The 12,663-nt window shown below is 43.7% G+C and overlaps 1 protein-coding gene across 3 annotated transcripts in view; it reads right to left on the minus strand.

Moving 5' to 3' along the window:
- Positions 1 to 12,651, minus strand: part of LOC309602951 (histone acetyltransferase KAT6A-like) — a 51,682-nt gene extending 39,031 nt beyond the window's left edge. For 2 of the 3 annotated variants that reach the window (XM_082337130.1, XM_082337129.1), the window contains exons 1-3: positions 12,518 to 12,651; positions 10,595 to 10,644; positions 9,711 to 10,481 (exon numbers count right to left, since the gene is read on the minus strand). In XM_082337130.1, coding sequence (XP_082193256.1) covers positions 9,711 to 10,313 — 603 coding nt within the window. In that variant the 5' untranslated portion in view covers positions 10,314 to 10,481; positions 10,595 to 10,644; positions 12,518 to 12,651. Of the gene's footprint in view, positions 1 to 9,710; positions 10,482 to 10,594; positions 10,645 to 12,517 lie in introns of those variants that run through there. The other variant, XM_082337131.1, reaches the window with a different exon arrangement.
- Between the last annotated feature and the right edge of the window lie 12 nt (positions 12,652 to 12,663).

Raw genomic sequence — 12,663 nt, forward strand, 5'->3', positions numbered from 1 at the left:
CGTGCACACGGTAAGAACTTTACAGAATGCCTGCTGGAAATCCTTAGACAGTCAGTCGTTGAATAACCTTCGCAGAGCTAACAAGTCCTCTAATCAGAGGATTAAAACAATTCAAGATTTGTACGTCACGATCAGAACCGCGTGCCAAGATTTCCTGCCTCTAACCTGGGGGGGACGGGGATGGGAGGCTCAGATGTCTTTATTTGCGGTATAAAGCAGCTCCCTTCATTCGACACTGATTCAGGAACCTGGCAGGTCAAGTTACCGACGTCTTCTTTACCCAAAGCTATAGCCTGGAAGCTCTCTCCTATACTTTGTCCCAGCTTCCTAATGTTCAAGAAAATAAAGGGTACCATCTTAGGAGCAACAGATGATTATAACACTCGATTTCAGATGAGATAATATTTCTAAGAAGTCACAGACTTCCACAGCTGCAAAAGCCAAACACACCCCTCAAATCAACAGCAAACTAAAATCTTAACTCCTCTCACCAGAAACAGTTTGCATGCCCTGATACTTTGGTTTTCACAAAAAATAAGGAACTTCTTGACTTCGATTTCTAAAAATAACTTTGGGGAAGGAACTTTTGTAAACACCTAAGTAATTTCTGTGCATATAGGTAATCATTCCATCTTTAAATACTGTACACCACTTTCCTTCAACATTAGCTGCATCCCTAAAAGAAGGGAAAACACTTCGGTTAGAAAACAAACATGAACAAACAAAAATATTTAACACAACGCAGGGGCCCAAATAAACATGATAACAGAGAAGGCACAAAAGGAACTGTGAATGAGAATTTAGTGTACGTTAAAAACACACCGATACAAGGCTGCTATTTGCAGTTTACTCAGGATACCCACACAAGTGCAACTCTGGGACCAAATCCCACTCACTTTTTGAAGCTCTACCACCTTGAACATGAGGTTGGAGAAAAAAAGAAAATAAACACTCTGCATTTAACTCTTCCTATCAAAAGCCACTGCTCAATATAACACCCTTGACAGTAAGATTTAACAACGTCCCATGGTCTCGACCCACAGTCCTCATTCCGCGCTCTCCTCCTTCCCCGCGCGGTCTGCACAAGCATCCAGCATTCCCACACCAGGCGAAGCCCGTGCTGCAGTAAGGCAGTCAGTCACCGTGTTTGTACAGTTGTGTATTTAAAAAAAAAAAAAAAAAATTGGTAGTGGCACAAAGCGAGTGCATCTACTTTTTCCTGAGATCGCGCTAAAGATTTTGCATGGCTCTTAATGATTAGCAGCTTCTGAAGCTTAGTCACTGTAACACCGAGCAGCAGAATTACTTTCTTCCCTTCCACACACACCTTCAAGGAATTCGCTATGAGTCCAGACAAGTTCGGAGATCCAGCACTCCAATCAAAACACCTCATTACTAAATATCCAGGATTGAGTCTCAAAGACTGAGGAGAAATCTAATGCCTGGGAGAGGCCGTATATCACTGAAGAATTTTAAATTAAGTCCAACCTACACACACACACACATCTAAAAGCTGTATCCATCACCAATTTTTCTGGACTTTGAAGATTAGATGGGACGGTTTAATGGAAATGGGGAGAAATAAGTAGAAATGGTGATTTCCTTTATGATTCAGAACACCTTTCGTTTTGACAGATATCCATTTTACACGTGGGTAAAAGGAGACAGACCGGTGACTCAACTTGCTGATAAAGATTACAGCAAAGACTCCAGAAAAGGAAGAGCTCCATTCTCATATTTTTAGTAACACTTAATACTGCAGGTATTTAGCTGCGTACCAAGATCCATAATTTGTTCTATCCAATTTTCAGAAATCCAGTGAACTGATAGAGGTATTGATAATTAAAAGTTTTAGTAATTCATAGGTCTTCATAGAAACATGCTTGGAAGACCGAGTATTTTCAACCCAGAATTCATCGTTCATGCATGGGCCCGCAGACTGGTTAACCGGCCTTCAGAAGTAACTCAAACCAAGCAAATATATTCTCAATGGGGCTCTGTTTGCTATGCGAGGGTCATTCTTTCTGGACACCCCTCTCCCTCCTTTCTTTTCACTCTGGCAACAAGTCCAGATTTACCACAATAGCAGTAACAATGGAAAGACTGCCAGATTCTTGGACAATGAAACAAGCTACGATTTCTCACCCAAGGCCTGGAGCAGTGTTAGTAGCTGTTCCAAAGAGCGGTGTTCACACGGTCAGAAAAAATTGGTGAGGACAGAAAAATTAAGTCAGATTTACACAACAAATAAAGAGAAAACCTCAACAGGTGGAATGAAGACTAAGATGACTTATCACAACTCATTAGAATAAATTTAGTTTGAAACCCTTTAACGAGGCAAGTAGGAATAAAACGCGTCTACCCACCTACTCCACAGAGGACAGAGGTCAAAGGACTCAGCAGTCTGTCACACATAGGATTTGTTTACCAGATTTTCTGTTGGTTGCGTATTTGTAGTTATTTTAAGAACATGGAACCTATCTTTCAACTAAAATGACATTACTTCATTAAATATTTATACCTTTTTAACTGTTTTTCCTGCCACCACTATGACTTAAGATAAACTTGCTGGGAAGCGAGGGGAAGGGCAGGGACAGAATTATCTGCCCTCATTCTCTCTGCTGTTTCTTCCCTTGCTACGTAACAAAGCTAACACTGGAATCAAGCTGTTGTTTATTTAGCAATGTTCTCCATCATCCACCCTCCTCCCTGTCTGACTATACTTTAAAGCTCTGTAGTAAATAAGGCTCCTTTATTAACCAAACTTCAGAGCTGTGTCATTCCAGATCTGTCAACAGTCTCCCAGACAGAAAGGACTAACAACAGGGATCCAGCCAACATACTGGACTAGTCTCCTCCTTTTTAACCCGCTATCCTGTACTCCGCTTCTGCTGGAACTGTGTCAGGGAACGCTGTCAAAAACGCCTCCTCCACGGTAGTACCCCACTGGCGTAGGTCCTCATCACACCACCTGATGGCTTCCCACAGTCACAGACTTTGCCTTTAAGTTACCATTACTCCAGATGCTGCCAGAGCCCCTCTTGGTATCATTCCGCACCATTTCACCCCAAAGGCACCGTCTCATAGCATCCATTCACAGCTGGCCATGACAGTAGCTTTTCTGACACGCTTACAGTCGCTCTATTACTACGAGCTACTTCACCTGTGCACTAATCGAGGGAATCAAGTTCAAAGTAATTTTTTAGCACTTGAGTTTCCAGAGTTACACAGAGTACAGATGGGGGCCATCTGTTATCAACCATGATTTTTTTTTTTTTTTTTTTTTAGACAGAGCTACAGCCTTCTCTTCCATAGAAGCAGCTGGAAGAGAGCGAATCCTAACCGTCCTCCAGCTGGGAGCCAAAGCTTGAAGAGCACCCTTGGAGAGCAAGGGTGAGCTCCCAAAGTGTAATTACAATGCTCTGGTTGCAGAACATTTACGTACTCCACCCAAAACAAACCAATCCACAAATAACTTCCTTACCAGTAATGGAACAGTCCTTTGCTTTAAGACACAGAATTAACAGTTATTAACCTAAAACGGGCACAATATAGCAATAGCTACTGCATGTTTAAAGGCCTTCAAAAGAACTATGATGCCCTCAAAGCATACAAACTTTCTAAAAAGATACAAGAAGTTTGGCTTCATGTGATAAACACGAAGGATCTAGATCTATTATTTGGGATCTAGAACTATTATTTGCAAGGGGGAAGGCCTGAAGGATGCTGCATGTATAATAACCCACAGTTGAAGGGATTGATCGGTACCAACAGATATAAACAGCAGCACAAGACTAGGAAACGGGCATGCCGTGAGGAACGCACGTGAGACAGCAGCGCAGGGAATCTGCTTTAAATATTCCTCCTATTTTTCAGCCACAGAAGCTGCCCTCTTTTTTTTCAGGAAACACTTTCAGAATTTTGTTTTTATACTCTCAGCTGTACTGCAGGACAATATTAAGATACTTACTTAAGGGTTGCTACAGCCATATCCAGTTTTAACTGACATAAAAGACAATTTCAAGGAGAGTGCAAAGGGAGATCAATTAATACCATCCGTATTTTCCTTTTAATTGTGGAAGAAATAGTCCTACTATTGTCCTGAGATCAAGTTTCAAATGATCTGGAAACATCCAACATGTACATCAATTATTTCAACTTCTCCTTCAGTTAGATGATAGTTAATTTTTTTTTCAATAATAATAATTTTACAAAAATTCTTACAACCTTTTAACCTGTGTTCTGTAACAAGTGTCAACAAAACAAAAGCAGAGCAAGCTCTCTTTACCTAGCGCTTCCAGCCTTAGGACCTGCATCTTACTATAAGCTTAGTTCCTCACAACAGCGTAGCAGGAAAGAGCTCTTTGCTCTTAAACAGCACTAAATATTGCTGTATTGTAGTAGCCTTGTAGTAGCGCAGTAATTCTTGCATTGTGGTAATGCCATATTAACTATTACACAGTACCTGTTAATTGTAGTCATACAGCAAAAAAAAAATCACGCATAGACCACACAAATGGTAAATTTAATTCCTATTTGCTAAATATGTTATTACTATTTTTCTCGGCAGTGAACGGATAAACAGAACATGCAGGGTAGTGAAACAACACACTTCAGTGTTCTGGGGTTAACAGCTCTAGCACCTACCAACAACTGCTGCGCGAATAAGGTAACACAGTTTGCCTGGACTTTTCCAAAGTACTACATTCTGATCTCCCCCCTCTTCACTGCCTTTTGTCTAAAGCCAGCGTCCAGGCTGTGGCTGGGTTCCTCCTTCTAGCTTGACCATCATACTACACAACTTTAAAATCACGCTGAATGATTCCAAAGGAAGATATACCCTGCAGTAAGTACTGCCACAATACACAGTCGTCATTTTTTGTAATCTCGAAACCACGAATGCATTTGGTTTGTAACGACTAAGAGACATGATTAAAATTTTCAGCATGTAGCTAAAATACTGTGACCTTTATTTGTTACATAGCTAGTATTATCTTCTGCTGTCCATCTCATGAGTATCGTCTCATTTCACACTAAATGCCAACTTTCTAAAACAAGGTGCTTTTCAGTGACACTTTTGTAGAGTGCCAACACAATATGACTGGAACTGCGAGGTACCATAGCCCTACAAGTAAAGGCCACTGTACCAGCGAGAACTGTTCAGGAAGGCAACCCAGGGCTTGCCAGACCAACACAGGTTCAGTGGGCTCTTCTGCTTCAACAAAACAGAGAGGGGAAGGGGAGGCGGGGGGGGGGGAAAGCTGCAAAGTTATCTATTTCAAAGTTTCTGATCAAAAAAGACTCTTGAAGTATTGCAATCGGCAATCCTTTCCCCCAGCATTCTAAAGGGGCAGCACACAATCGCGTAAGAAGTTTCTCACAATTAATATATTATATGCATTTGATAGCCATACACAAGCATCAGATACTCGTTAATTTTCGGGCTTCAAATGCACAAATAGAGTAATTGAAACTAAATGCCTATAAGAGAGAGAAATCAGTCTTTCTTGTCTGGCAAATGCAACCCACCCTTTGTGCCAAAAAGTAAGCAAAGAAATAAAGGCATTAGCGGCACAGAGAAAACAGAGGTCCGGCAGGTTGCATGGCCAACGCCAGAGCATGCGGGCGAGGCCTCCGAGGACGTGCCAGTTCTCAAGAGACGATTAAGGAGGCTACGGCCCTGTGCTGCCCTCTCTGTCCCTTCATCGGAGATTCTCTCCCTCCAGCAGCAGCTGAATTTCCCAACACAGAACATTAACTTAAACCAACAATTTCATTTAATAGTAATAAACTGGGCTACAAACCGCAGCAGTTGAGGAGCAAAACACCACTTGCTTTATCTTTGCAATGGCTGTGGTAACCTCTGGCAGGGACGCAAGCTGTCAGTACCGGTAAGATTAACTTCCTAAGTCATCTCTACAGCACCTGCCCCAATCATGAACAAAAAAAACCAAAAAAAACCAACAAAAAACCCACAACCCAAAACTAAAAACCCAATCAAGTGGTGCTGAAATATGCCAGAACATTTCATCAAGGCACTAAGTTTTTTCTGCAGACTGGTGTCCAGCCTTTCTATTCCCACAGACCTCTCAATAGCCAGTATATGTTAAAACAGTACCATTGTTTATTCTGTTTAGCTTTATGATAAAGATGACAAAAAAATTCTTCCCTCAGCTATCTAAAGATACATGGCATTCCTTTAAAGATAAGTTATGGTTTCCAAAGCAGCGCTGAAGAATTTTTTCTCCCACCTCAGAAAAAGCACTTTTTAAAAACAACAATTAGTAGGAAGTTTCAAGAAATAAAACTGTTCCTCTGAACAAATACTAGCATACAGCGATTTTTCCTCGAGAAAAAAAATACTTTAAAAAGTAAAAATCCTGTTTCAGTCTGCAAGTATACTAATTACACATGAAACAGAAGTGACAGTTATACTTTAAAGAAATCTTTCATGCATATTTAATCAGGGCTTAACTATAGAAATTGCACTGTAACAGTGGGATTACTTATTTTAGACTCTAGCTTGCACAGTATTGCTCATTCCCTACAGATGTCACTGACGGATGGCGGACTCGGCGCCGAACGCTCTTCGCTCCACGCTTATCACCTCTCTGGCCGACCTAACGCGGGAGGCCTGACACCCACACTTCCTCACGCCCAGCTATGTTGAAGGGATAGTGCTTGCCCGATCCTTACCCAAGATGCAGCAACGCAACCCTCTTCTCTTTCATTGCAATTTCAGCACGAACTCCCTTTACTTTTAGGTATTGCGACAATTTGCCACCACCTCGCCCCTTCTTTCTTTCCACGCCAGGGGTAGGTATCGTGAATCTTACCAGCCGGTCACCTACCACAGAAACACCGCCAAAGTCAAGTCCAGCGTTTCGTCCAAAACGTCACAAGGAATGCAAAACCAGCTCCTAACTGCAATTCCCATTTTACCTTCTAAACTACAGGAAACTGAGAAGAAAGAAAAGGCCGCTTCCCTAAAGCCTACACAGGAGCGAAGGCACACAGAGCACTTAAAACCGAAATTAAAGACAACCCTTCTTTTGTCAGCCATTGCCACTAACAGATAAGCAAATTTCAGCACTGAGCTCTGCCCATCAGCAGGTTTGGTTTTTTTTTTTTTTTTCTGTTGCTTGTTTTCATCCAAGTAGTGTTTTTAGGCCAGGGATTTCAAAACCATAACGTCAGCAGCATGTCATTACTACCTGGCAAACCATGCTAATTTGCCAGGTTTTTTGCCCTTGAACGCCAGAATGTGGTATTCACAGAATGCTGCACAAAACATAAGATCTCAAAGAAAGCAAATAATATTTACTAAATAAAACTTCTGTAGCCCTGCTTTATGTTTATTTTGTTTAAAAAATTTAAGCCCCAACTTTCATAATACACAGGAAAATATCCAGAATTGAATGTTCACTTCCAGGCATCTAAACAAAGTGACGCTGCTATCAGACAGACAGGTGAGTGGAAACTCTATTTGAACAAATGAAATAAGAAATATTACACCTTTAAGACTCATAAATTTGGATCATATGATATACAGAGAGTTTTTAAATGGATGTTAAAGACCAAACAGTGCAAGGATAAAAGATAAACAACAGTGAACAAGAGACAGGTCCTTAGGATTTCTCAGGTTTGGGAGGTTGAGCTTTTGTTCATGCTGTTGCCAAGGCTCTGCTAAGAATCAAGAGAAATATTGCCACAGTACTCCCAAAGAATCTGTACCAAATTCTTCCATTAGGAAAAAAAAAAAAAAAAAGGACAGCCTCCCCCTGCAAAAAAACCCAAAAATCTCTCACCTCTCTCAGGCACCCAATAAGTAAAGAAAATTACTATAGCCCAGTAAGCCTTTTGCACCTGTGTAACTGCTTGAGATTTAACACAAGACGGAAGCGTGAAGGAAGATGATCACACAGTGTCTGCTTTAAAAAACCACAAAACCCAAACTGTCTTAAAATTCCTGTAGAATAGGATCGGATCTTTTGGCTTCCACTGACTTGCCAGTCAATTAATGCTGGCAGAATCTACATAGATGTTTTAATATCCTATCTTCAAAATAACTTAAGAACAAACCAGTATGAAACTCGGCATGGGTTACACAGCACAGAGATGGTACATCAAGAGCAGAAATCTAGGATGTTAGTTTAAAACCATACACACAAAAAATTAGAAGAATTTATTGAAGAAATCGTTTGCAAAGTTTTTACTATAGCTACTGTGCATTCTAATGTTACTAGCAACCCTTTCAGTGTTTGAGCTGCTCAGACCTGAGCAGGTGGAAAGGAATTAGGGAGCATATCTAACAGCCCAAAACGCACATACATATACCTCTGCGTGTGTTTATATTTATGCACACATGCGCACACAAGAACTTGATACGCGTATTTTTCCAGGGGACAAAAAACAAACCCCAGACCAAATTCAGTATTTATAGTAGCCCATACCATCATTCACCATTCTGATATACCCCTTTTTAAGAAAACCCCAGGGAACACTTCATCTGAAAGAATATCAAGCTGGTCCTGAGTTTTGGCGCATTACAAGACGACTGAATAGGCTGCAAAACATACTGTGTTAATAATAATACGCACAGCTAATATTTTCCACTGTTACTACCACTCTCAATCCAGCTGCCTCATGTGCCAGGCTTGTTTACATCCAGTTTCCATACCATTTTACAGCTATACTGTTTTCATTACAGATACAGTTGGAAAAGTACATAGGAAACATTTGTAGACAGAACGCTTGAAAAAAGGCTAGAGGAAGCGGCTGGAATTTTCAGCACAGTAATACTTACTTCCTACGTTCCACCAGCCCACAACACAACGCTCTGACTAGTTAAGTACTGCGTCCACAGTAGAGCTCCCACAGTCAAATCAGAACTTCAGAGAAACTTTACTGGTGATAAAGCAGCTGTGCAGATTTTTTTTTTTTTTTTTAAATGAAGACAACTCCTACAGTAGTTTTAAGTCTTCAAACCCTAACAGATCATAAAGCAGCCCTCTCACCAAAGAGTGACGCTGACTTGAAAAAACATGAGCAGCACACACTCAAAGAACTCACCCCCGAAGACGATATTTACAACAACAAAAAATTTCCAACACCGCTGAAAAATGTATCTATTACGGACGGAAAAAATAATTTTCATATTTAAGACGTCCTGGAGACTAGTAATGCAAAGATATCAATTACTGGCAAATTGGTCTTCAATAAACAAAGACAGACTCCCGTTTTACTCCGCTTCCACAGTAGCACAAGGACAGGAAAGATAGTGACTGGGTATGAATTTCACTCCCACAACTTCATCTTGAGGTTGGAGTGGAGGGTCAAAGACCTCAGGCATCTCAAGTTTGCTTTGCAAATCCACCTCACCTTAAAGTCAGGAGGCTTACTTCCTATGTTTTGCTAACATAACTGTAGTAAGCCTGTTATCATACGCTCAATTCCGCTGCACAGAAGCGTTAAGAGGTAAATTCCCCACAGTAGCTCATTTGCAGTTTTCAAGTCCAAAGTACAAATTACGATCTATTACGCTTCCTCTGATCACACTTCGAAATTTGGACACAGTAGGATCCCAAATGCACATCAGTCATTTCTAACTTACAAGGTGCAAGTTAAACAAACCATTGACCTCAAATTGCGACTCTGTATTGACACATTTCATCCATCACAAGAAAATGCCCATGCAAACTGGGTCTTACCTTATCCTTTTCATGGGGAAGGAGACACACTGGAGGGAGACAGGAAAGAGACTCAAAACTCTCCTTCCCATCAGCATTAGTGGTTGCTTTAGTGTTGAGTTGGTACAGAGGTCCATCTTTAAGGAGCCTACCATGGCCAACAGCACGCTTGACAGCTAATCGTAATTGCTGGTGAAAAATGGAGGCAGCGCTACCTCCAAATAATGCAGACACATCTTTCTGACCTTTCAGAAAGCGCTCGATGTTCTTCAAGGATGAGCCACTAGACTCACCCAAGCCCTCAATTGCCCGTTTGATAAGTTTATTCCAGTCCACGTTCGGTTTACCATCCAACTTGCCATGGTTCCGAGGCTTGGGAAGTGCTATTCTCCCAGGATTATCAGGATCCTTGTAGGAGTTGAGACCCTTGTTGGAGACTTTTAAAATAGTTCCATCTTTAACACTCAACTCCAACTGTTCCAGAACAGTTTTGCGGTCCAAACCGTGCGAAGACGACACTGCATTGCATATCCTCTCCTCTGAAGGACGCTGTTTTTGCTTCTTTACCTTTTTGATTGCCTCCAAAATCCACTCTGTATACAGCGGGTTGGCGAGTTTTACCATGGTGAAGAATTCTGTATATCCATAGAGTCGTTATCCTTTATCCCGATGCTGAACAAGTTTCACACGATGAGAAAACAGATTCTCGAATGATGGGAACCAGCTAACCATAGCATACACGTTTTCTGTCCTGAATTACTCCTCCTTTCTCAAACATTATTTGTTTTCACACTGAAAAAAAGAAAGCAAAACAATTAGAAATTTCATCATTCTTTCCAATATATCCTGTAACAGCTTCACAGAAAGTTTCTCCACAGAAGTATAAAGATTTCAGCATATCTCACCTCAGCTTCTGGTCTGCACACTCACAATCAGAAGAACTGTAACATTAGGCCTGGAAGAAAACAAGAAGAGAGACATTTCCAAAGAACAGTTAGGAAAAAAAAGAAAAAAAAAAATTGCAGCCAACATTGATTCATTAAACACATAGCAGAATTTTAACCCACTACTACAGTTCTGAAACAGCAAAGTAATACTTAAGGATTTATCTGCACTACTAATAAAAGCATGTTTTAACACTGAAATGACTCCAGACCTAGAGAAAAAAAAGCGTGCCCTTTTTATTTCAATCCATAAGTCAGTATAAATTCTATACCACGTTTTATATCATTGCTGAGCACAACCTCAATTAATATGGGGGGGCGGGGGGGGAACCCACAACAAAGATCTTAAAAAACCAGCAGCTCTCTTCATGCTTGCACATGAAAGACACTGCCTGAAACTTCAATAGAAAGCAGTAGGAATAGCCAAGAGTCTTGAGCAAGCAGCAAGAAACTTTCAGAGCTGTTCCAGCAGCGTAACCATAGGTCTGATTCCCTCCTGCTAAGAAAAGCTATGACAGTTGTTCCATCAAGGAAAAAAGTGAGGAAACGCAGCTGGAGATTGTAATTAAATGTTTGACTTTCAGAGAGCATAGAAAAGAAGAATACAACATTATAATCTTCAGTATAGATGAGGCACACTGAAAACACTTGAGGACAAAGTAACAGGTGACCATACACAATGAAGAAGGAATGCTTATGACACTGCTACTTAAAGATGCAGATGGAAGGGTACGAGGCTCTACTTCACAGCCTTTAGTTGTCTTCAACAAAGGCTTTTTCTAACTGTGATAACAGTATCTTGTGCTGAAGTTCTACCGCAAAAGTAGACTAACCGAGAAGGATTTATAAACTGTTTATTACAAGCAATAACGATTTTCTGCAAGAGAAGTTTTAGTCACGAGCTAGTCGTCAACACAGTTCTCCCGCTTTGCTTTCTAGTAAGTACAGAAGAATTTATCAACGCACAGAACACATTTGCATACAGACATCAGACTCAATTGCACAGCTCCATACAGCCAGTACCGGAAAGATTCAGAACTACTCTTTAGACCAGAAAGGATGCGGTGCTTGCCTAGAGTTCTTTTACCCCGTGAACAACACAGATGTAAAGGGAAACACGGTCCCCGAGGCCCGCCTGCCTGGCAAAGCCAGGCCGCGCTGCCGGGGTGCCCCGGCACGGCGGGGTTCCGGGGCCACGGAGGACGCGGCGCTCCGGCCCCAGCAGAGCTCCGGGCACAGGCCCTTACGTAAGGCCCGGCCCGGCTGGGGCCACACCGGGACGGTCCCAAGGCCGGGTGGCTTCACTCGCTCTCGATCCGCCTGACAAGCGGCCCCGGCACCTGCTACCGCTCGTCCCCATCCCTGCCCCGGACAGGCCCCGCACACGGCGCCCCGAGGGCGCACCGCCTCAGTCCAGGGACTCGCACCAGCGGCATCAGGAGAACCGGGGGCGCGGGCCGCAGCCCCGACAGCCAGCCGGGCCCCCACACCGTCCTCCCCCCCCAGGGAGACGGGCAGCGCAGCCCGGCTCCTCGCACCGGTTCGGCCGGGCCCGGGCCCGCGCCCGCGCCCGCCTCAGCCGCGCTCTCTTGCGCCGGAGACAGAGAGGAGCGCAGCCCGCGCCCCCCCGGCCCGCCCCGCCCGCCCCATCCGCGCCGGGCCGGGGCCGCCGCCTCCCCAGGGGGTAGGCCCGGCGGGCCCCGGGGGAGCGGGCGGCCGGGTCCGGGCCTGGCGCAGAGCGGCGGCGGGGCCGGAACAGGCCGCGAGCCTGGAGCGCCCAGCGGGCCTTCCCCTTCCCCAGGCCACGGAGCTCGCCAGCCGCCTGCCCCCGAGTTCCCCGGCGCCGGGCACCCGAGCCGGGGTGGTCCCGCCAGCGCTACTCACCGAGGCCTGCGGGAGACGGGAACCGAGAGGCAAAGGCCGGACGGCGGCGAAGCCCGAAACTGACGCGGCGGCCATCTTGGGTCCGGAGCTCTGCGGCGGGGGGAGGGGGCGTGGGAGGGGAACAGCCCGCGGCGGGCGGGGGCGCG

This window comes from Platalea leucorodia, assembly GCF_965183815.1.
Source record: "Platalea leucorodia genome assembly, chromosome: Z".
Taxonomy (NCBI): Eukaryota; Metazoa; Chordata; class Aves; order Pelecaniformes; family Threskiornithidae; genus Platalea; species Platalea leucorodia.